Genomic DNA, 25,123 nt, shown 5'->3' on the forward strand with positions numbered 1-25,123 from the left:
GAAAAATGAGAGAACAGATCAGTAAAAGTTTGAGTGAAATCCGATTTGAATAATAAGAGAGTTATGAATTTTTGTAATGGTATTCTATGAAATACAAATTGGCAACAATGGGACAAACCTTGCGAGGCCCTCTCAAAAATGCTCTGTACAGAAAATTTGTAAACTTTCATTTTCTTAGTTATTGATGATGGAATATATTTGTTTTAATACAGGGGTTGTATAAATGTACAGAAGACATATTTGCAATAATTATACGTAGGGGGCATGTATGACTTAACCTTACTTTAGGGAAAAAAGATTTTTCTAAACTTTTTTAAATACGGAGCGAATTGGAAGGATCTCACAAGATATGTCACAATATGTGTTTGATTGATCAAAATTATGATCTAAGACAATAGACTATTATTTGCTATCCCAAACTGACATCACAACAGTATTTTCTTCAGGCTTAACTCCTGAATATTAAGTAAAAAAAAACTTGGGCTAGAGTCTACAGGAAATCATGTTACACTGAAAAAAAAATCATATCCAATGGTTTAATCAATAGAAGTTAACCTGGTAAATTGTGAAGATGTAAAATATGATTTTGGTGAACATATCTTTGATTGACCCTAGCCAAAATACCTAAAACAAACTGGTTGTCCTTTCACACACAAAAAACATGTTAAAACACATGAATACTGTAAGACTCATTATTCAGTGTTTATAACTACATGGTCCAGCTCCTTCAGGTTAGGCCCAAACGTATATTTTAATAGCTTGGATAAAAAAAAAATTCAGGCTAGAGGTAGTAATACTATAATGGGTCCATTTATATAGCACAGCTACTTCATTGTATATGAATATACTCTACTGCGCATCATATATATCATTACCCTGGTTGTAGCTGAGCTGCCATAATAAGGCGCTAAAGCATTCAAGGAATTCTTTCCTATTGGGTACCCATTTACTTCACCTGGGTGTAGAGTGGCAAATGTCGATTAATGTCTTGCCAAAGGACATTGGTGCTGCGGCAGGACTCAAACTGCGAACTATGTGATCCACAGTCCGGTGATGTATATATCCACTAGAGTAGACCACGACACTTCTACTTTGTAGGTAATTCCTGTCTGGTCACCCATCTATATCCTCAACTCGCCATCAACTTAATAATCATATCCATCTTGTCCTTATGCAGCGTGGAAGTCTTGGTGAAGGAACTCTTGGCCACAGCTAAAGGATAGTCCTTCCCGCTCAGGTAAAGCTTATTGGTCAAATGACCGATGCCGTGTCGCTCCATGCAAGACTCTGCCTGGTCCAGCTGTCCTACCCGACTGGTAAGCTGTCCACCTTGCTTCTGTCTAGTTGTTGAATTTTGCAGTTGAATGGCGCCCTCTGGTGTATCTGTTGACCCGAATCTTGCGATGAAGGCTGCCGTAGCAAAGCCAGTCATGAAGGCATCAAACCCGGCCCGATGACTCCCGCTTTTCTTTGGTACAATACCCTTTGGCTCTGTCCTCTTAGGCCCATCGGCACCGTTTGGTAGAGGACCCGACTCAGTTGCACCTTCAGTATCATTTGCCTCGGTAAAATCAGAAGGTTTATCACCATCCACCACTGGAACACTTTCTTCACTAACTGCTTCGTTTCCTTCAGGTGCAGCGCCACCTCCGTTCATGTTCCCCTCTTTTTGCTTTTCTTCTCCCTCTCCCTCTCTCTCTTTCATCTTTTTTTTATCAGTCTCTCCATCCACGACATCCACTTCTTGGTTTCTGTTCTTGCGATTTCTCCTTCTCCTCTTACGCTTACGCTTGTCCTCGACGATGATCTCTTCAGCGTCTAGGATTGCGTTAGGGTCATGCGACTTTGGACAGTGGATTCCTTTGCCACAGCATCCATGGGCCTGATTGATCATATAAGAATGAAACAAGATACATGAAGTATAATCTGAACTGTTAATAGAACAGTGTACAGGTTTAAACAATGAGAAAGTTTTCCCATTTGGTGATATTTTAAAGATATAATTTGACATAATTACAAATCTCAGATCTGATCTTGAAAAAAGAGAGAAAACTTTGAGAAACTGTTCAGTAAATTTGAGAAAAGATATAACAGTGATTACACTTTTCAAGTAATACAGCATTCAATGGGAGACCCTTTGGCAACTTTGCCAAGATTTCCATAATGATCATAATTTTTTTAAACTTATTACTTTTATGAAAAGAAGGAGACAGAAAAGGTTTGAACGATTCTGAAGCCACATGTCATACAACAGTGAACCTCTATTCAATGCCCATAATGTCCTTATCAAATGACAAAACTTAGACCATTTTGGTCTGGATTTTCTGCCCTGCTCAGTGCTCAAAATCTGCTTTGCACTTAACCTTGATACAACAGATACTAATACTGACAATCAACCACATACCGCATAAATTTCACAAATCTCTGTAGACTTGTTTCCAGGAGTTCCTCCGTTTTGCCTCTCTTCAAAGTCAGGAGGGAGCAGGTAGCTCTGGTATTCTACAGCATTCATCTCAGGAGAGTACTGGCAGAAGACTACTGATGCATGGTGGAGCCCTTTAGTCTTTCTTATGGCATTGTCTCTTTGACTGAAATAAGAAGATGCAAAGAAATTAATCTACTCTGTACAAATGTCAAAAAAAATTGGACAGGGCATATAAAAAGCACTCTCAAGGATTTCATCTTAAATTTCAATCACTAGTTTATAAAGTCTTTAACATTACCTCCCTAAGTCTCAGCTTGATGATTATCAAGTTATCAATTAAATCAATATTCTTTTTTTTTTTTTTTTTTTTGAAAAGGGGAGGGAGGGGAGGAGCTATTGATCACGATTGGAGGGATTGCATATGAAGCAAAAATGTGATGTATTCTATAAAATTGTTTATAAATCATGTGAAAATAACAACGATATTATCACACTAGCAAATAAAAAGGCCCTACGATATCAAGACTATAAATTCCTAGATCTTGATCCAATCGATCCATAGCAAGCAGGTTTGGGCCAAGTCTTACAAAGAGTTGCGATTGATCCAAATCAATCACAAGTTTGCAGTCTCCTATCTCTTATATACATAGTTGCGATTAGATGCTTTATGGTTTATAAATTGGATAGATTGGTATTGATGCCTAGTACCAAACAGCAATGCTTTTCCTGAAAGTTAAACCCTGGCATTGTGCTACTATATTGTTTTACCAAAGTGTATTGCTCACTAATATCTAAGGGATCATACCTTTTCCTAAAGACATATTCCAGGTAAGACGAAGGCATCCTAGCTTCATACTCTGCCACATACTTGGTGTCTATGATCCCGCCAGAGTACATCTCGTAAAGATCTGCAATGAACTGGGCACTAGAGGGCGGAAGGTCTGTATAAAAATTCTGGTACAGGAACACAAGGTCTACGAGACCATTGTGGAGGGTCAGTGGCTTCTTTGAAGCCAATATGTTGTTAAAAAGAAGTCGCAGTGTAGGCCATGATTTGTCCTCTTTCTGGTAATCATATATGAAAGAAAGCGAGAGAAAGAGAAAAAAGGTTTGATATCATCACTTTTTTATTTCAAGGAAACTACATTACATCTCAACAGTGTACAGCAAGAAAACTTGTAATGAAAAGCCTCATATCAATGGGTAAGCTTTTTACAGCACCCTCGTATCACCTACTATTTTTAATTTTAATTGATAAGATAATATTGTAAAGGTTATCATTTAAAAGGCACACCTCTAATCCCTATCCCGTACCTCTCTACCTGAAAAGAGTATAATACAACAAAAGATCTGTCTCTCTCTCTCTCTAAGTGCCATATCGATTGACTTTGGCGATCATGCTGTTCCACAACCCTCGGTTCCTAGCCTTCTCTATTAGCACCACTCCCAGATCTTTCACTCCTCTCTCTTCCAACAATTTCTGCAGAAGATCATCCCAAGAAATAAGTCAAATCCATGGAGATGACTTACCCTGTCTGGTCCCCTGCAGTATGGCACACCGCAGGAATACTGCTTGTTGAAGTCAAAGCCATGTCCCACCAAGAACTGCAGAGCTCCTGGTTCTACCATATAGTCCTCGTTACACAGGGTCAGGATGTTGAAGGTCTGGGCCAGGAACTTCTGACTGGTAGGGCCTGGCCCTGGTGTCTCCCCTGCTGGACCGGTGTGGTGGTCCTCCTCCTCCTGGATCTTGAAACAGGATAGTCCTAGAGAAAGGATGGACCTAGTCTTGGCAACCTCGGCAATGGACTTGTATCTATCCTCAATGGATCTGTGGAAAGGAAACAGCAAACAAAACATTCAAATAGTAGTTACACAATTTTTTATAAAAAACATAACATTAACAAAAAAAGATAGAATCATCATGACAAGAATATTAGGCAATACTAGACCTCTAAATGAATTTACTTTTAATGCAAATTTAAGAAGCTATCTAATTGAAATTCCTTACTTGACAAAATTGCAGAAATGGTTTGAGATAAAGATAACAATCATTGTGTAATTGTAATAATTTCTTAATGATTTGCCCCTCATCGAATATTGCTATAAAACTCAACTGACAAAAAAAGAAACAAGAAATAGGTCTACGAGTATGAAATATAGACTATGTTGTTCATGAAACCAAGCAAACCAATCTTCGCATATTTAATACAGGTTGCAATTTGATTAATGAATTATGAATATATTCTACAACCTCAAACCCCATCAATCATCATCAAAAATAATGTATTACGGAAATATAAACGTGTCTTTATTATTATTATTAATTTAATAAATGAATTCATTAAACTGAAAAGGAACACGAACTTAAACAGGTGGGATCAAGCAAATAAATAATCATACTTTGCCATAAGTTTTCGCCTATTTCCTAGACCACTGAGCTCTGTGTCAATAGCAATATATGATGCCGTCTGGATCGCTAAATTGATGGCTGGCCAGAAATCTTTGAAATTCTCCCGATGAACATCGATAATGGGTACATTTAATGACATCTTGATGTGAATTCGGATCGCATGCCCAGTTAACTTTACTTGCCAACGTTACTTTTAGAAACGCAACCAGATTCAAGGGTAGACCTTCTTCATGTCAATTGAGATACAAAAAAGAATATAAATCAAAATCAAAATCGACGTATCATATATCAATAAGGTAGTTATTATTAATTATATTACACATGAAACAGGCTTAAAGTCAAATGAATAGAGAGAAGAAACAAAGAATTGTTGTAAATTCTCAATAGCCATAACAATGGGACCCTCTTGATAAAATGGAATCTGCCGGGATTTTCCCTTTCAACAAAGCGCGCGTCGACTCGAATGTTGTTTCATAACGAAAAATATCTCGCAGGAGTTACACGTTGGACAGGTGCATGCACATGCACTGACTTTTTGAGGAGACCTTAATCGAGTATTATGTTGCTTGGACTGGTGTGAGACCAGGAGACAGAATTTGGAAATACCTGAGGATTCATCACCCATCAACAATAGCAACCTTCAGGTTACATCCCCGACTTCTTTCCATGATGAAGAAGGCATCGAAAAACAACAATAATATAATTGGTAGGTTTTCTAGATTTGCATTGCATGATGCTGAATATTATATACACTGAGCTGAGCTATTTAAATTTTAGTACTCGACAGTATTAAATTCTAAATCGCTCAGCTCAGCTCAGCTCAGCTCAGCTCAGTATATACTGGAAAATTAAATATTTTTTTTCTCTTTCATCATTTTTCCATTCAGATACACAAATACGGGGTGCTATACACAGCTTCTCACAGACTGAAATTGAGTCATTGCGGAGGAAGTTATTACAGTGGTATGATGTTAACAAGAGGGATCTACCATGGAGAAATGTAAGTTATTAATAAATTTATACGCCACACCTGAAATGCCAAATAGTAGGACAGATCAATCCATCGTGGATTGTACTTTTTGAGAAGGAGGAGGAGAAGAAGAAGATCTCAAGCAGAAGGAGCTGAAGAAGAAAATATCAAGAAAAAGAAGAACAAGAAGAAGGAGGAGGAGGAGAAGAAGAACAGGAAGAGTAAGGAGGAAGGAGGAAAAAGAAAAGAAGAAAAAGGAGGAGGAGGAGGAGGAGGAATGATTATAATTTTGATTACCAGTAGAACTGGCTGTAGTCGATCTAAATGTAGTTATTTCACATCCTAAACTGCAAACTGATAGACATGTTTGTCAAATCATTCTATATTTCACATTACATTAATTATTTTATTATTTTTGTTTTCTTTCATTTCAGATAAAAGGAGAAGATACAAATCATAAAGCCTACGCTGTCTGGGTTTCAGAGATTATGTGTCAACAAACACAGGTTGCCACGGTTATAGATTATTACAACAAATGGATGAAAGTAAGTACATTTTTCTCTCCCCCCTCCCCCCTCCCACCTCCTGAAATAATTATGAAAGACATTGAATTAAATGATACTTGTAAATTGTGATAGTGTATTGGTCTATGTAGGCCTACAGATCTAGACTGTTTGTCGATGAAGATTGAACATATATACTTTCTTAATTCATAGATGATATATGGATGAATCTGTGGTCTTCTTAAAATAATTGTCTGTTCAAGGAATGGAATGAAAAGAGTGAAATATCATAGAAAATACATATATAAATAGCAATGCATCCTATGATCAAGATACATGATATTCCAAATGATGCCATTTCTATTGAATTCACTTTTTTTTCTTCAGAAATGGCCAACTCTTGAATCTCTTTCAAAAGCATCTCTAGAGGTGAGACCAGTTTTATTACAAACAGTTTAACATGGGTAAAGAAAGGGCATAGCCGGGACTCAAACCAAATTTTTTGCGAGTATATTTGTGTTGAAATGGTATTATTGTTGTCACTAATAGTGATATTTTATGTAGTCTATGTTTAGATGATAACCTGATAATATTTGCAATAATTGTCACTATCCAGCACAAAAGATGATTGATAAGTCTGGACAAATAAAAGACAAAAGAATAATGTAAGATTGACTGGGGCCTTTGGCATGCAGTGTCATGTTAACAGTATTAAGTGCTTTAGTGCTTGCTGTATGAACGCAGATAATACCACTGGGGTGGAGAGTTGTATACATTTCTAGTTTGATAGAATATTCAACTGGGTGTTTTGTTTTTGTTGTGTACTGACTTACTGCAAACAACTTTTTTATTTGTTATTATTATTTCTTTATTGCAACCAAAACTTCAGGTTGGATTTCAAATAAAAATAAAAATACAAACAGATACATATAACAATGGTAGAAATAATGTACAAAAAGTCAAAGAAACTGTCAAGTCTCATACTTAACTATATGAATAACCATGTGCTACAATCAAATTAATACAAATCATAAAGTAAATTTAAGTAATCTCATGAGTACAATATTTCATAATGAGTGTATACAGCATCAGAATTACTTAGGGTATGTGTGTCTATAAATAAAGCAGTATATTATGAAATTGATGATAATAAACTTGGATATAATATGTGTTTGGACTTTGGACATGTATTTTGATTGATAGGAAGTACGAGAGGTCTGGGCAGGTCTTGGGTATTACTCTAGAGGGCAGCGTCTCTTTGAGGGAGCCTGTAAGGTTCAGAATGAACTAGACGGTCAGATTCCAGGAACAGCAGAACAACTGCGGAAGGAGCTACCAGGTGTCGGCCGTTACACTGCAGGTGCGATAGCTTCAATATCCTTCAGCGAGGTTTGTGAACAGACTCTTTTCCACATTTGTTAAAGTCTTTATAAATTGTTAATGTATTTATGCTAGTGGACGATGAACTTTTTGCTACTGTTCCTGAATGAAATGTTTTTTTTATGCAAGTGGAAAGAAAATAAATAAAGCTTGAATCTTGAATCTTGAAACATACAAAGTCAAAATGTGCCTTATCTAAAGATGTGAACATTAAAACTGCCATTTGTTCCCTGTTAAAATGTAGATCTAATGTTTATGAGCCAGTGGACTGCATCAGATCTATGTATCAAGTTGTTGTTTGTTATATTGACACAATGCTAGAAATTACTTATTACCAGCCAACATAATTTACTTGACTGATCTCTGAGAAGTGTCTAACTTTTGTTTTTAAGCGGCCCAAAAATTTTGGAGAGGTGTGCAGTGCTTTGTAACTGCAAGGAAATGGCGCTATATCAAATATCGTTTGGATTGGATTGGAGATGTTGCAATTAATAGTTTGGAAAAATACATTTCATTCTATGACTATTCTCTACTTTTCCTACAAAATGGAATACATGTTTATATTTTATCACAGAGCTAAGACAGCATGCTTTTGTCAAATTCATGTAGGCACTTTGTGTCATAAACTACAATTCACATCACAATGAAAGTAATGAAAAATGAATAGCAAGTCGAAGCACTAGTAAATTTCATAATTAATGATGTGACTCTAACATAAGCAGACAATCTGTCTTTCTGATTTCTCACAAGGCTACTGGCGTTGTTGATGGCAATGTGATCCGAGTTCTCTCTCGATTGAGGATGATTGGGGCTGATTCAACCACTCAGAATGTCATGACAGCAATATGGTAATGCTGTAATGGTGATTTGTATAAATCTGTAATATGGATGCATATTTCAATATTGATCTGCATATTGTAAACCTAGTCCTTCAGTTTATCAAAATATTGAAAATACATACACTTGTGTTGTTTTTTGTTTTTCTATGTACTATGGTTATTGATAACTAATGTTTTAATGAGACAGCCCCTCCTGTTGACTAACTTGACATTTATCAAAGATGTTGCAGTTTGCGTCTTGTATCTAAATTACCTTTTGATTACCGTAGTACTCTTTAAGAAATGCCAATTTTTAGATTTGACTAGGACCTTCACATATTGATGGTAAATAGAGCTATCATCAAGCTTTAATATACCCTCTCTTTAAACATCTAGTAAGCTCTTGATGTTAGTGACTATCGATAGTTTGAAGTTAATAAATAATACTGATGATATTAACAGGCACATTACTTAAGGTGATAAAATTATCTTTGATATTATGATATGTTTCGTATAGTCACTGTTAGATTCTAATTCCAATTCCCCGCCTCCACCCAGGGACCTTGCCAATACCATCGTCGATCCAGACCGACCCGGAGACTTCAACCAGTCCATGATGGAGCTAGGAGCAACAGTCTGCCACCCTAAGAGCCCCCAGTGTCCCTCCTGTCCCGTCCAATCCCACTGCAGGGCTATACAGCAGATGGACCAGCTGACCAGAGACTTGGCCACCAAACTGACCAAGAGCAATGGTCAGTCCTTACCAGAAGAGAAGGGTGTCGTAGATATTGAATGTGGTAAGGAAATGAGAGATCTGTATCCTCTTCTTTTTATCATTTTATTTTTATATTACAGTGCTTGCTGAACAGCCCTCTATTTCAGAAACTAGATTTAAATTGCAAAATTACCGAATGAAATCTACTGTATTAAACAAGTTTAATTTTATAATCTGCAAATTTAATTTTTGGATGGGTTTCAAGTGAATTTGGTCAATGATGTACGTTGTTTCAAAATTGCATTGGTAGTGGTGTTGTGGCCTACACAACCTATATAACTGGTATAATATCATTTCTGGAAAATACATTTATCTGTTTGAATGTACATGGTGTATTATTTTTAGTTTTCTTCTTCTTTTTCCCTTCAGATAATTGTGTATATAGCTGCTGATGGTTGTTCATTTTTGGAATATATGCATTTTTATGAATGTACATGATGTATTATTTCTAGTTTTCTTTTTTTTTCCCCCACATTATTGTATACATAGCTGCTGATGGTTGTTCACTATGCATGGATGGACCACTGGATGCTAATTTAGGTGTGATGAATTACCCTAGGAAACCAAAGAAAAAGCCATTGAAACAGCAAGTTGTAAGTTTGTTGTCAGTTATATGCATTTGCTTCATATTTTATCTAGGCAATGAAGTTTATCCTTAACACATATACAGAGCTACCAAGTATCACGCATTTCGAGGGTCTGAAAATGCTCTTACGCACGACGCGCATGCTAGATTTTGAAAAAACACTATACCTTATACATGTGTTATACCCTCGCACGCGCGCTCGCGTGCCGAATCATGAAAATGTCACGCATTGCCGTTCTTTGAACTTGGCGTCTCTGCATACAGCAGTTGCACAGATAGTTCCAAGTAATATTAACAGTGTATGTTGAAAATTTAATTTGCCCCAAAGTTTGAGGACTGTATGAAATGACATGTGTGTCAGATTACTTAAACGTTTATTATTATGCTTACTTTTCTATATGTGTGTGTGTGTCTCTTGCTCTCTCGATAATAATAATAATAGTCACATTTGTATAGCGCTTAATACAATGTTTCTAAGCGCTTTTAATACATTGTAATTATAACTACCCCGGTCATTGCATTCAATTGCTAATGATAGTGCGTACGCTCACTCCCTTAGGAGTATTCCGGCCACGCGCCATTTTACAAGCACACACATGCAAATGCAAGCACCCTGCCAGGTACCCATTTAACACCTGGGTGGAGAGTGGCAAATGTTGATTAATGTCTTGCCAAAGGACTCTATATAGTGCCGTGGTGGGACTCGAACCGTGGACCTTGTGATCCACAGTCCGGTGACATATCAACTTAACCACGACACCTCAAATTACTCTGTTTTTTTCTCTCAAAACTTGATCTTTGCTGTGATGTATAAGCGCTCTTCATTTGTTTCAATTAATTCTCCTCTATGTGATTGGTTAACAATGCTGAAACTAAAAAGTGGACTAAAATCCTTGTAATTTCATTTTGCATTTATTTGATTGTTACAGATTGCTGTATGCATTGTGGAGAGAGAGACTAACGATGAAGAGGAATATCTCATAGTACAACGACCAGACACAGGTACTTTTTCTTTTTCACCTCACTCCATTTTCCTGTTTTCTATCCATCTCCATAAACATTAATATTTTCTCTTTCTATGTACTAGTACTTTATCTATCAATATTTTTGTGAATCCAGATCACACTAGGTGCTGACCCTGTCTGACTATCATGCAACTATTCAGTTAACTGTAATACTTAGAACCAAGCAGCATGGTGGTGAAATACATCTGGTATTCCATCGTAGGACTTGACAAGTCATAAGTTATCGTCTGTGCAAAACTTGTTGTGTGCACCTTTAGTTAATGGAGACAGATGTGCAAACACCAATAAGAGAAGTGTTAGATCAGTCCAACTTCAGATTGTAATCATTAACATGATTTTTCCTTATCCTAAAATATAACATAGTGTAACGATCCACTCCGCGGTCGTGACGTAACAAAGAGGCCTAACTTAAATGATTGTTGTTTTCAAGCGCGTCATCATACACCGACGCACAATGTTTACGTTAATAATTTGCATACGAGCGCTTGACATTTGAATCCATTATTGAGATGCTTTAAGATGTTAAACTGTAATTGTTTATCAATATATTACATGAATTTGGAAGGAAAGTTGTTTAGACAATGTGACTTGTTAATATTTACTGCAAATGATATGTCATTCAGAGTGTTGTATTTAAATAATGGTAAAATAAGAGACTTACTTAGATATTTTGCTCTGAACTAGCACAGTCTTTATGTTAAGTCCATTTTCGCTGCGCGCGTACTTTCCAAGATCGCTTAGCGCATCGATTTCCCCCACGTCCGCATTATGCCTTTATAACCCGTAACATTTCTAAAACGCGGAGAGTTGGAATTGGACGCTCGTCGGAATCAGAACTATTTAGTCTCTCCCTGGAAATCCCCCCCCCCCCCACCTAAGGACTTGTCTTGGAATTGGGCGCTCGTCGGAACTGGTACCACACATAAGATCTCTCTCCCTCCCTGGAATATAAAGGTACACAAGGAAGTCTACGCTGGAATTAAGATGCTGGAATTAATGAACCACTATTATTAAGATGCAGGAATATTCTAAGTCCACCTCTCCCCCTATGATGCTATGGAATTAAACTAAGACGGAAAACTCCCAAGTCCCATAAAATCCCAATGAATCATTGTCCTTCACTTTATTACATGTAGGCCCTATTCGAATATAATAACGACAATCGTATAAATTTATTAAGTATAACTATAAGCACAAGGTATTTGTGACAGTGGTGATATAAAGATGTAAATATTTGAAGTACATGCATTAATAAAAGCTGACCATTTTCTTTTGTCTTGAAACTGAAATTATGAGTCTATAAACACTTTGTCTTTCTTCTTGACTGGTGCTCCCTCATAGTCGTATATTTCGACGAAACGAACGTAAATAAGTATTGTAGCTTCCCCCGTCTTTCCTCAAATAAAAGATAAGATCTAATTACTCTAACCGCTTGGACATTATAAATAATGTCGGCTGACGAATATCCTGACAGATATAAAGAATCAGTTTCCCCAGCTGGGAATGAGAATAATCCCGACGTAGAGGTCGAGGTTGGAGACGGAGGCGGGGGCGGCCGCCACAATAGTTTTCAGAACATTGCTCTAGCTCTAATTGATTGCATTTTGTTTTCTTTTTCTATTGTAAACAATTATCAATTACTAACCATTATTTCTTAACAAAAAATGATGGGTTCTGTGCAGGTCTCCTGGCTGGAATGTGGGAGTTTCCAAGTATTGAGATTGCAGAAGAAACCTCTCGGCAGAAGAGCAGAAACAAGATTGATTCCTACCTTAAGGACACCTTGAATATGACCTTGAAGACTGTCAAGGACAGGAAACACATTATTCAGGTATGCCATGATCAGAGGGGTGTTCGCAAAGATCCTAAGTCGATCTTAACGCCAAGTTGGACTTTGAAACTATTTTGTAAAAGGCATAAAATGTTGATTCAAATCATTTATATTTTCTATTATCAAGGAGATTTCATGTTCTTGATGTGGAATTTATGAAAAGGCTAAAATACTTAAAAGTTTTGCTTTTGACTTTATTTTATTTTAAGGCTACAAATGGCTCTCCATAATGTTTAAGTCCAACTTAGAGTTAAGTTTTACTTAAGATCTTTGTGAAACACCCCTTGTGTAATAAACATTTTAGGATTGATTTTCCATTCACTTTTGGTTTGGATCCACACTCCATTATTTTTCTCACCTTTTTTTGGTCTTAATTCGTCTATAAATATTCTTAAAATAGACATCATTGTTGAAACATACCATATCCCTATTTATAATTCCCTATTTCAACTTAAAATGGCATTCTTATTCTTTGACTATGTCAAAATTATGCTTAAAATAAAATTGCAACTAGCTTTGGATACAGGGATAGTATTTAAGTAACCATAGCTATGTCCATTCTAAAAATAACATCAAACATGTGTTTGAACACCTTGTTCAAAAGGATTTGGTATAACCATTCTTAAAATACAGCTTTCATGATGTAATTTAAGCAGCCATCCTGTTAAAAGATGATAAGACACACACCCTCACTTTATGATCTTCAGCATTTCATCCCCAAATTGTCCCATCAGTGGCTGTAACAAGTTAAAACAACTGTTATAAGCTACTGAAATCGTGGAATTTGATTGTCTAAGAGCAAATTTGTCATAGAAATTTAACGTTTGTTATCGATAACAAGTTCTATGAAACGGGGCCCAGGTTACACCGCTGGAGATAACCACACATAGCCTTTGATCGCATGCCCCATGATCTTCTCCTCAATAAATTAGCTAAGAAATATAACATTCAAAGTAATGTTTGGGAATGGGTTAGTTCTTTTGTTTGTGGGAGGGAACAAACTGTCCAGTTCCGAGGATCACGGTCTGATTGGTCAATAGTGACCTCGGGAATACCTCAGGGAAGTGTATTAGGACCACGGCTATTCAATTTGTTTGTTAATGATATCACCCATGTAGTCCAATCGAAATGTGTGCTTTTTGCTGACGACACGCTTCTGTACCGCATAATTAGAAATGAGACTGATATGCAAATGCTCCAAGCAGACATTACTCATGTCATAAACTGGTGCAGCATTAACAAAATGCAACTTAATGCTAAGAAAACCAAAGTTCTCAGAATTGCCCCTCGTAAGAGAAATGTCGAAAAGACAAAGTACACCATTGATGATAACACCCAGGCCCAGGTTACACCGCTGGAGATAACCACACATAGCTGCATTACTATCCTGGCTGTATTACTATCCTGGCTGTGTATTAAAAGCTGTGCTATTGATTCTCAATATTTCAAACACCACTGTACACAACTCAACTGATTTCACTCAAAATCAGTACTTCAGTGACAATTGATGACACCTAAATAGCAGTAAAATACAATTTTTCAACTTACCGATGTTAGAAAGAATAATTCAAAAGTTCAAATTGTAAGTCTACTGTCATACTTGCCGATCAGCCACATCGGCATGATTGTGTGCATTTGTGTATAATGAGTGTATTGACTATCCAGTGCTAGAGGTCAATACGCATTAGCTTTGCTGGAGTGGAGATAACCATTTCCCTTTCCTCTCTCCCATTCTTAGTTTGTTCACATGTTCTCCCACATCCACCAAACCTATGAGCTAGAAACGATGAAGGTGGAGGAAGAGGACGAGGAGGAAGAGGAGGAGGAGGAGAAGGAGAAGGAGGAGGAGGAGGATGTATCTGAGAAGTCTCAAAAATCAGAAGACGTTCCCCATCATCAGTGGGTTTCACGAAGTGCTTTCGAGGGTCAGGCAGTGTCTGCTGGTATGAGGAAAGCTTTTGATGCGTATAATGGCAAGACAATTAAAAAGGTAACGATATATCTTGAAGGTACAAATCTAATTGTTAAAGTTCAAGTTGACATTTGTTCCATTCATTTATATAAAAAACAAATTTTTCCTTAAAAATACTGATTTATAAACCATAAAATTCTGAAATTCTGTCATATGAAGGTATTAGATTTGGCTTTATACCATCCATGTCATAGTCTAGCAAGATTACCAAGCCAAGCAAATATTGTGAAATATATTTAATTATCACAGCCATTATATAAAATGGTTATCATTATTTCAAAGACCAAAATTTATCAGTTTTATTCTATTTTCTAATCCTCTATACTTTGTACGATTTCTTTCTTCTTTGTCTTTTTTTATCAACAGAAGTCTGGAAAGAAATCTAAGAAATCGGAAATTGAAGATGGGAATGCCCCCAAGCAAAGGAAACTAGACACTTATTTTACAAAGAAAGAAGAAAAGACATCAAGGTATTTTAAGAAAGAAAAAGAAGACTCTTGACTTTTCCCTTATGGCAGTCCAAAAAATCTTCTCAAGGTCAACCCTATTAGTCAGAGGCATGGGTGGGGGGGGGGGGGGGGGCAGGGGAAGGCTAGACCGAAAGCTTCAGTCTCTGATATTGACGGTGTTCCGCTGAGACTACATCTGGCTCCGGCCTCCTCGATAAAGAGACTGAAGTACCTGGTACGGGGTAGTCAGTGGAAGGAATGGGTTAGTTCGGCTGGACCAAGAGGAATCAGGGGCTACAATTTTTTCTCACTCTTTACGTCTTCATATATCCACTTTGGCTGCAATATTACACTCTATGTTATTGTGAAAAATAGCAAAAAATGAAATATTCAGTTTGACCTAATTAGATAGCTTGCTCATTTAGCTCCTAAATTAATTTTTAACTCGAAAAAATTGCTGTCCACATGAATTGTTGTCCATCTAGATTTTAGTACAATAAATATTCCAAAAAAAAAGTTTTCGGACATCAAATAGCTACGTACAAGAACAGCCTGGCTGACCTATTGATAATTTAATATTCATCAACCTAATATTGAAGGAATGATCTGATTGGCAATCGGCTTTGTTTTGGTACATTGACCCGGGAATATATCAACCGGGTCATGTCATAGATTACAGTTTGAATACATTGAACGGTACAACTCACTAGTTCTGAAATGAAACTGGATAGTTGGCAAGTTGACCATGAGATGGCGCTGTGCAATAAATAGTATGCTAGGGCAGAAAGTTCACCAGTTCAGTATCACTTCAATTGATGTAAATAAAATTTTAACAGATAGGTAATGTTATAGCTGCACTAGGAAGACAATCAATTTCCAACCATTTTAATCAATTTTATATGTACATTGTGTAACATTTACATTCGTGTGTGAGTTAAGCCACTCTAAAGTGTCCGGATGGCCGGGAGCCCCAAAAGTTTGATGGCAATATTTCACTTAAATTGTATCATAATGTGAAAAAAGATGTCATTTAAGACACATTTCTGCAAGGATTTTCAAAACTAGTGTGTTTGAAGTCAAAAATTGATGACAGAATACAAAATTTAAGTTTTCTGCGTACATCAGAACCCAAATTATGTATTCTTTCATCAATATTTGTCTTCAAACACTTTTTTTCAGGGGAAATCTTTGCAGAAGTGACATGATCCTCTTCCACACTATGATACAATTTAAGTGAAATTTTGCCATCAAATGTTTTACGAATCTGGGGCTCCCAACATTTTAGAGGGGCTTCAAGTGGATAAAATTGTTAACCAAGTTATATGTTGTTTTGTTGTTATATTTTTTGTATTTTGTTGTATTTCGTTGTATTTTGTTGTACTTTTGTTGTTGTATTTATTGTATTGTTGTTTTATTAATTGTAGTTTTGTTGCATTTTTGTTGTACTTGTTGTATTTTGTTGTATTTTTGTTGTATTTGTTGTATTTCTGTTGTATTTTTAAAAACCATGATTCGTTTACCTGGGCATCACACTGCAAATTATTAGACTACTTACTACTAACTCATTGTTATAGGGAGTAGTAGTTCGATGGCACCTTATATGTATCTCCTTGGATGGATATATGACAGTTTCTTTTAACTCAAATTTTTATTGTTGTTATTAATTGTAAAGAAAATGTGATACTTAAAAGTGTTATTGCCTACACAGTATTTTTCCTATCGTGTATATTATTCATTTGTCTCTGCCAAACAGACTGAGGATACAATTATTTTTAATGTAATAATGAATGTAATTTAATTTCCTCATGCGGGCCTAGTTTTATTTAAGTACAAGGTTATTAAGTATGAATCATGATTCCATGATGTATATGTTTTACCCTAAGGCCTAACAAAAAAGATGTTGTATTGTCCTTTGCGACCGACCCAAAAAACTTGAAATCCACAGTTGGCTTTTAAAAAAAGGTTTTGTTTTTTGACCGTTTTTTTTAGAAAAAAATTGTATTACCGGTAAAGCATTCAAAACTGAAAAATATTAGCCCAAAGAGGGGGAAAAAAGAAGAAAAAAAAGTTAGAAAAAAAAAAAGATTTCCGACCGACCGACCCATGTTTTAGCACCTAAAGGGCAACACAACATCTTTTTTTTTTGTTCGGCCTAGTGGTGCTTGTTGAAACTTTTTTGAATTCATGTTAAAAGAATGATTTTTTTTGTTTTTTTTATATTTATTTTTGTATAGATGTAAATAAAGTTTAAGCAAGAAGACACTGGAAGAAGATATAAGAGCATCTGGCACCATCCAGATGGATGCTAAAGACCGGAAGACTTGAAGAAGGGCCAAAAACAAAATGAAATGTCCAACTCAAAAAAAGTGTGGGAAAAGCAGATGCTGAACAATTTATGATGATGGTGGTGGTGATGATGGTGATGATGATGATGATGATGATGATGATGATGGAGATGTTGATGATGATGATGATGATGATGATGATGATGGTGCTGGTGGTGGTGATGATGATGGTGGTGGTGGTGGTGATGATGATGATGATGATGGTGATGATGATGATGATGATAGTGATGGTGATGATGATGGTGGTGGTGGTGATGACGACGATGATGATGATGACGACGATGATGATGATGATGATGGTGATGATGATGATGATGAATTGGCGATGATGATGATTATGATGATGGTGGTGATGACGATGAAGACGATGATGATGGTGATGGTGATGAGTACAATGTCCCTGTTCTTCATCAGGACTTGTAGGAAGCACACAGACAGATGTACATACATGTAGTTGAAAAAGTTGTAACTCAAATATTACGTGCAAAAGTTGTGTGTGAATGTAATTCAGCCATTATACTTAGAGATTAAAGAATAGCCTGTATTTTCCTGTTATTACTAAGACTTGTAGCATTTGTGTTATGAATTGTAAGAATTTTGGACTGTTGTATCATGTATGTGCTATGAAATCAACATCTTTTCATTCATGAATAAATTATTAACAAGTGAATAGAGATTTGCTGTATTGGGGGGGGGGGGGGGGGGGGGGAGATTATGTGAGAACATGGTTGAAAATAATTTCTTTCATTTTATTCAGAAATGAATTGTGATAATGTAATTAACATTTGAAGTGTGAGAATGTTTTGGGGGCACATGCTTGGACAATATTTTTTAGGTACTGATCATTGAAATCCAATCATGAACTTTATTCTTGATTAAGAAAATCTTCACCGATTGGCATCTTCCCAATATTACAGATTTCAGTCATTCAGTCATACAGACATTGATATGATAACAAGGATCTATTTGACCTGTCCAAAATTCCTCATCACTTTCACTCAGGAAAGGTAGAAATGTCAACTTAACCCTTTGCCTACAGGAACAGGGTAGTCCCTGTGTAAAGTCAATGGGAATGCAAGAATTCAGCATTCAACAAGTTAATACCGTGTATTTCAAATGTATTTGCATTTGTGTACCAAAGTACAAATGTATTTGTATTTTTTATTTCAACATTTGTAGAAAATATTGTCACTCAGGTTATCTGCACATTTCTATATACATGTATTTTTCTTAACCATTTTTTTAAATGAAAATAAATATGCAACAATCACGATGAAACAAATTAAACATTATTTGATTGTGTACTCCTTTCCCTTGTTCTTTAGATTGTAGATACATTGAGTCAAAGTGTAGGCCCCCGTGGAGCTGTGTAAGCTATTAAAGAAATGTAGATCGTGCTTTGTCTGACAAGGCTTTGTCAATAGACCATTTTCGTAACAGTAACCAAATTTAATACATGTTGTTGAGGTAGAGGCTACTAGAGGGTAAACCATATCTGGCAAAAACTTATGTATGCCGTTTGCATTCTGACTATTGAAATTCAATTACATGTATTTGTATCAGATTAATTAAATAATTTGTGGCAAGGCACTTCACAAAGTCATATGCATTAGATTTGGTTATATAATGAAAATGGTATATTGCCATGATTGACGTGATCCATTGTGCAATCAAAGTTTATGATACTTTCATGTACTACATCTCACCTCTATCTCCTTTCTCTCAATTCTCTCTCTTTTCGTATTTCTCTCGCTCCCTCTATCTCTCTCTCTCTCTCTCTTTCTCTCTACACACACACACGTACACACATCCCTCTCTCTTTTTCCCCTCTCTCTCTCTCTCTCTCTCTCAATTAAATGGAAAGTACAATTTGAAAGCGAATGTCTGTCTCAAACACTCTACTAGTATTATACTTCATATGATTACATAGAGTATAAAAGACGCAGAAAGTTGAAAGTCGTGTGTGTGTGTTGAGGGGGGGGGGGGACTGGGACATAACGGGCTCGGCATAAATTTATAGTAGAAAGAAACGGTTTAACACAATCATCTATTTGCATGCTGTTTGTTCTTAGTCTATATTTTGAAGAACATGGGAAATACTTTTACTTTCTTGATTATTTGATCAACTTACGGACGTGACGTAGTCAATCCTTCGTTCAAACATCTTTTACATCATGTGTATTTTGAGACCTATAGTTGTCTGTATATTTGCTTTTATTATCACTGAGCTTAAAAACAAGTCCTTTAGATCATGTTATAAAAGTACCGGATTGGAATGAGCATCATGCAAGAGACATATGATGAAGATGAAAGAGAGAGAGGGGGAGAGAGATACTTTTACGTTCTTGATAATTTTCGATCGACTTACTTGAAAAGATGAATCCAGGGGGGTGCGGACGTCAATCCTTCGTTCAAACAACTTTTACATCATGTCTATTTTGAGACCTATAGTTGTCTGTATATTTGCTTTATCATGATCACAGCTTGAAAACAAGATCTAGGGGGTGTTTCGGCGGTTTACCCCCCCCCCCCCCCCCCCCCCCCCTGGGCGGCCAAGTGAAAACAAAAAAGTAAAACAGTAAAACGGCGCGATTTTTGGAAAATCCTGGATCCGCCACTGGGTCAACCCCCCCCCCCCCCGGCAAAAAGCTAGATCCGCCCCTGATTAAGATGAAAGAGAAGGAGAGAGAAAATTGAGGGAGATACTTTTACTTTCTTGATAATTTGATCGACTTACTTTAATTCGGGAAAGAATGAAATCAGGAGCGCGCGGACGTGACGTAGTAAATCCTTCGTTCAAATTACAACTTTTACATCATGTGTATTTTGAGACCTGCCTGTCTGTATATTTGCTTTAATTGTTATCACTGAACTTAAAAACAAGTCCTTTAGAATCTTGTGATAAAAGTATTGGATTTGATGATGAAGATGAAAGAGAGAGAGTGAGGGAGAGAGATACTTTTACTTTCTTGATAATTTGATCGACTTACTTTAATTCCGGAAAGATGAAACCAACGGCGCGCAGACGTGACGTATATTAGTCAATCCTTCGTTTTAACAACTTTTGCATCATGTGTATTTAGAGACCTGCCTGTCTTTTTGCTTTTATTATCAATTAAGTCCTTTAGATCATGTGACAAAATTATCGGATTGGAATGAGCATGCAAGAGACACAATATGACGAAGATGAAAGAGAGAGAGATGGGGAGGGAGAGAGAGAAGGTGGAGGAGGAGGATAGAGGGGAGAGGACGTACAAGGATCACGGAGTAGAGAGGAAAGAGTCCCGAACTCAGAGGGGAAGAAGAAAGAGAGAGAGAGAGAGAGAGAGAGAGAGAGAGCCATGGAAGGATGGGCAAGAATAAGGAGAGAGGGGTGATGAGATCGATATAGGGGAATGGAGGAGGGAAACGAAAGTGAAGATTGAGAGCAAGAGAGGGAGAGAGAGGTGGGAATTGAGGAGGGATCGAGAAGAAAGTGAGGTTGGAGGGGAAGAGGAAGAGAGAGAGAGAGAGAGAGAGAGAGAGAGAGAGAGAGAGAGAGAGAGAGAGAGAGAGAGAGAGAGAGAGAGAGAGAGAGAGAGAGAAGAGCTGGTTGTTTGTGTTAGTAAACTTCATCGCGTTGCCCATAGTTACATCGTGAATTGGCACTCTACAGTTTTGTCAATTTTGCATGGCCTCAAAACAGCAGTTACCATTACGTAGTCTCAAATTCTTTTGGTACACTAAAAACCAAGTTGTTTTAAGAAAGCTAAAGCACTTCGATTTGCAACGTGTGTTCATTTTGGAACGCCATAAAGAATGAAAATCAAAACATTTGTTATCTCTGCAAGCGGTTTACAAGATATTTATCAATCCTTTACCATATAGATCCAGAACCAGATATAATTATTTACAGTCATCATCATGTTTACAGTCATCATCATGTAAATCGTATAGGTCATTTATAAAGTTTATATATATCTATTTTAAAAAAATTCACGTCAGTACAATTCCGCTACAAATACCTTTTGTTTTTTATTCTTGTACTTGTTGTTTCAGTGTGATGTAAAATGGTTTAATAACGTCAAATCATTCAAACACTCAGCGTGCACGTATACCATTATGAAGATAACAAATATACTTACAATTTTCTAAAATCAAAATGACGACTAATCGCCTACTGCCAAAATTCATGGTGAAGAAACGTTATCATAAATGGCATCATTCAAACACTATATTTTAATGAAAAGTGTTCCAGTCATATCAGATAAATAGAAGGGAAGTGTAGAATTGTCCTTGTGTAGAGGCATCATATAGGAAACATTTTTTACGGGAATGGCCGGGGTTCAGACTAAAAAGATCGGTATATCACGCAAAACAAATTATGAAAAAATAATTTTACTTTTGTTTGTCTTACTGCCCACAGTGAGGATTTTGATTGCTTTATAATAGGACTACCGAATGACAGTCAGGGGCGGTGGAGCGTATTGCAAAGTTTGGGGGGGGGGGGTAGGCCGGGTAGCAAAAAAAAAGGGCACTTTTTGGAGAAAACAAAAAAAGTGCGTAAGGCGCTAAGGTTGTTTGTTTAAAACAGCACGAAACGATAGTACCCCTAATTAAAAGAGTGCATTTCCACTCCTCTGTATTCTAAGCATCATGATAAAGAGAGTGAATTCCTTATCATTATTGAATATTTTGGATAGATTAGTCAAATTTGTTATTTATTGTCAGCCATCACACATTTTTGAAAACACATAGCAGGTCACATGGCATAGTGCCTCATTAACATGTCGCAGAAGGGTGATCATCGTAAGTTTTGAAAACTATGTGTAGGCCTATGTGGCATAAAATACCATTCGTACCCTCCCGGGATCTGATCCTTTGCTTATAAAATGGTTACCGACCTTTGTAGCTCGGTAAATCTTGTAACACTGAACAGAAGAAGAATCAAAAGATTCATTTTGTTACTATGGATCACCAATGTTGATCTGTGCAGGGGGTGAGACAAACTAGTCTCATCACCCTGATCTAGCTCGGTGTCATGCACAGCTCATTCATTAACGATGAATAAAATACTTTTTCTAGTCATCTATCTCTCTTTCTCTATGATCTCTTTCTAATCATTCTCTCTCTCTTTCTCTCTCTCCCTCTCTCTCTCTCTCTCTTTCTCTTTCTGTTTCCCTTTCCATTTTGCTCTCAATGATATAGTTTGGTCCTATACCTAACCTTAGTGTACAACGTGATAAATATATTATTTCGAAGATGATATTCTCTGCATCGAAATAAAGAGCAAGGGTGGCCTAGCTCTCTAAGTATTTCTGCTCACCTTGTGACTGTGTTATAGTTATTTTCGGTTTTATTATCATTATTCTTAATATTATCATTATTATCCTTATTATTATTATTATAATTATTATTATTATTATTATTATTATTATTATTATTATTATTATTATTATTATTATTATTATTATTATTATTATAATTGTTATTATTATTATTATCATTATCATTGTTGTGATAATTATTATTATTATTATTGTTGTTATTATTGTTAATTGTAGTTTAATAGTCCGAATGAGAACGACATACATAAGTTTTTGCCAGATATGGGTTAGTCGTAGCGAAATTTTTGGGATAAGAAAAAAATAAAAAAATATGTCCTCTTACCCAAAAATCGTGGTTCTAGATAGGGTGAAAGGGAGTAATGCCCAGTAATGGAGAAATAAAGAAAAGGGGGAGGGGGACAGACCCTGGAGAGAGAGAGAGAGAGAGAGAGAGAGAGAGAGAGAGAGAGAGAGAGAGAGGGGGAGGGAGAGAGAGCAACTGAAAAGCAGAAACAGAGAGCGGTTCTGCTCGGGGCCATTCCAGTAGGCAGACATGGCATAAGAGCATGGAAATATAAATGAGAAGAGTGTTCCAAGCTCCACTTCATCGACGGCCCTCGAGACCGACAGTCTACCAGATTGGCAGCCCATGAGACCGGCAGAGCTAATAAATATAAGGGGAAGGTAGAAATGTGTCAGTCTCGTTGCCTGTCGGTCTATAGAAATATTTTAAATGTAGCAAACTCTTGGGAAATGCACAAAGATGTGCCCTTCCAGGCTTCCACGCCACCACATTTCGATGCTTCTGTTATAAATTTTAAAGACAAGGGCTCCGTTGCATAATACTTGATGGTATCTTTGCCATCCAAATGGTAACTACCATGGAAACCTTGATTTTGATTGGCTGTTGAGCCCTGTTACCATGGTAGTTGCCGTTGATGGCAAAGTTACCATCAATGGTAAGTTTAATGCAAAGGGGCCCAGATGTAGTATCAAACTTTTTAACATTCAGCCATAAAGTATATAAAATTAATTAATTTTGTTCAGAATGTAAGAATTTAATTCGTTTATTTGACCAGTCATTGTTGGTATACACATAAAAGGTTGTCTATATTATCTCGTATATTTTGTTGCCGGGGCTACATAATGAATGTGACATCACAAACCTTTTCTGGAATGCTAAATCTTTTTTCTTACGTCATAGCGGAAAGAAAGAAGACTTAAAAAAACCCATAGAATTGGCCCCCCTTAAAGACGTTGTTACGCTTGTAGACATACTGCAAACAAATCTATAATTCTTTTTATTGAAAAGACCGTCACGTTATTTGCTCGAGACAAACTATGCTCATCACGACATGAACGAGTGATACACCTCTTTCATGACATCATAGTACCCCTGAGATCATGCCACGCCCATACATCTTCGGAATACCCCATGGATGTAGCCTTTCATCTAAGCTTGGGTACTTTTATTTCCGACCTATAAATGAACACGGTTTTATTTATAGTCTGAATCAAAGAGTGAGAAGAGTTCTTTAAAACAAGAGAGATGTGAGATGATGGTTAAGATTAAGATGTTAAGAGAGATCAGTAAAATATTGAGCAGACAAGATGATAGTATTTCGAGGAAGGGTTCGTTTAGATGTATTTAGGTATTACAAGTTATATTTCTGTAGTGAAAATGCATATTGTATTTATCAGGCGTTACAAGGTCAGGCAAGGTATCCAACCATGCCAGTTTGTATTCTGTTAATGAAACTGGTGAATGAAATGATTCATAATTTTTTATTAGCATTATTAAAGAAGTCATTTCCCAAAATCAGCCTTAGACAGTCAACCGGTTCACTGTCATATTCATATTTTTAATGCACAGTTTTTGCCCGAGGCTTGCCTGGCGTTGCAACAAATAATGTATGCATACTGGTTTCCAATAAATGTAGTTCATTTATTCATTGATAACAGGTAATGGAATACCTCGTAATTAGGTCCCCACGAAAGAAACATCCATGAAATAGTTCATTTTTGGAACAGTTTGAGCGCTGCGATAATTCAATCACCCTCGCTGTATTCATTCAAACGTAAACTCAAACTTCCTCTTGGAATCATACGCATAAGGCACATTATCGTTATTTTTTTAATTTATCTATGTCTGTTTTCTTTCTTTTTTCACCTGTATGAATTGTGTATAAATAATATATGTCCCGGATTCGTCTCTCTTCATTGCGTTGGAATTGTTGATACAATCATTAGTATATGGGAACCTATATTATACAAGCATTGATTTTTAATAGGATCCTCATATTTCACGTTACATATTATAATTTA

At 36.5% G+C, this 25,123-nt stretch overlaps 2 protein-coding genes across 2 annotated transcripts; one reads left to right on the plus strand and one right to left on the minus strand.

Annotated features, from left to right (window-relative positions):
• Positions 1 to 944: 944 nt before the first annotated feature.
• Positions 945 to 5,036, minus strand: LOC586519 (target of EGR1 protein 1). The gene is made up of 5 exons (XM_786297.5): positions 4,829 to 5,036; positions 3,956 to 4,256; positions 3,231 to 3,490; positions 2,405 to 2,588; positions 945 to 1,882 (listed from the first exon to the last, which is right to left on the minus strand). Exons 1-5 carry the CDS (start codon positions 4,975 to 4,977, stop codon positions 1,130 to 1,132), a joined length of 1,647 nt encoding a protein of 548 aa, XP_791390.3. The 5' UTR covers positions 4,978 to 5,036; the 3' UTR covers positions 945 to 1,129.
• LOC115928716 (adenine DNA glycosylase-like) lies at positions 5,011 to 17,623 on the plus strand. Its single transcript, XM_030996546.1, has 13 exons — positions 5,011 to 5,544; positions 5,726 to 5,838; positions 6,243 to 6,353; positions 6,699 to 6,740; positions 7,515 to 7,700; positions 8,442 to 8,539; positions 9,068 to 9,306; positions 9,774 to 9,877; positions 10,800 to 10,872; positions 12,578 to 12,726; positions 14,465 to 14,716; positions 15,065 to 15,168; positions 17,382 to 17,623. Exons 1-13 carry the CDS (start codon positions 5,505 to 5,507, stop codon positions 17,389 to 17,391), a joined length of 1,521 nt encoding a protein of 506 aa, XP_030852406.1. The 5' UTR covers positions 5,011 to 5,504; the 3' UTR covers positions 17,392 to 17,623.
• The last annotated feature ends 7,500 nt before the right edge of the window (positions 17,624 to 25,123 follow it).

Source organism: Strongylocentrotus purpuratus, unplaced genomic scaffold (genome assembly GCF_000002235.5).
Source record: "Strongylocentrotus purpuratus isolate Spur 01 unplaced genomic scaffold, Spur_5.0 spur5_scaffold_3, whole genome shotgun sequence".
Classification (NCBI taxonomy): Eukaryota; Metazoa; Echinodermata; class Echinoidea; order Camarodonta; family Strongylocentrotidae; genus Strongylocentrotus; species Strongylocentrotus purpuratus.

Bases quoted from the DNA above. Each gene is read 5' to 3' on its own strand.
- LOC586519 (XM_786297.5), bottom strand. From the start codon at position 4,977: ATGTCATTAAATGTACCCATTATCGATGTTCATCGGGAGAATTTCAAA. The intron at 3,491-3,955 runs GTAAGTCATCTC...TATGATTACCAG, and splicing joins ACTGCAGGGGACCAGACAGG to AAAGAGGACAAATCATGGCC. The intron at 2,589-3,230 runs GTATGATCCCTT...TTCTTATTTCAG, and splicing joins GAATATGTCTTTAGGAAAAG to TCAAAGAGACAATGCCATAA.
- LOC115928716 (XM_030996546.1), top strand. From the start codon at position 5,505: ATGATGAAGAAGGCATCGAAAAACAACAATAATATAATTG. The intron at 7,701-8,441 runs GTTTGTGAACAG...ATTTCTCACAAG, and splicing joins CTTCAATATCCTTCAGCGAG to GCTACTGGCGTTGTTGATGG. The intron at 12,727-14,464 runs GTATGCCATGAT...TCCCATTCTTAG, and splicing joins ACAGGAAACACATTATTCAG to TTTGTTCACATGTTCTCCCA.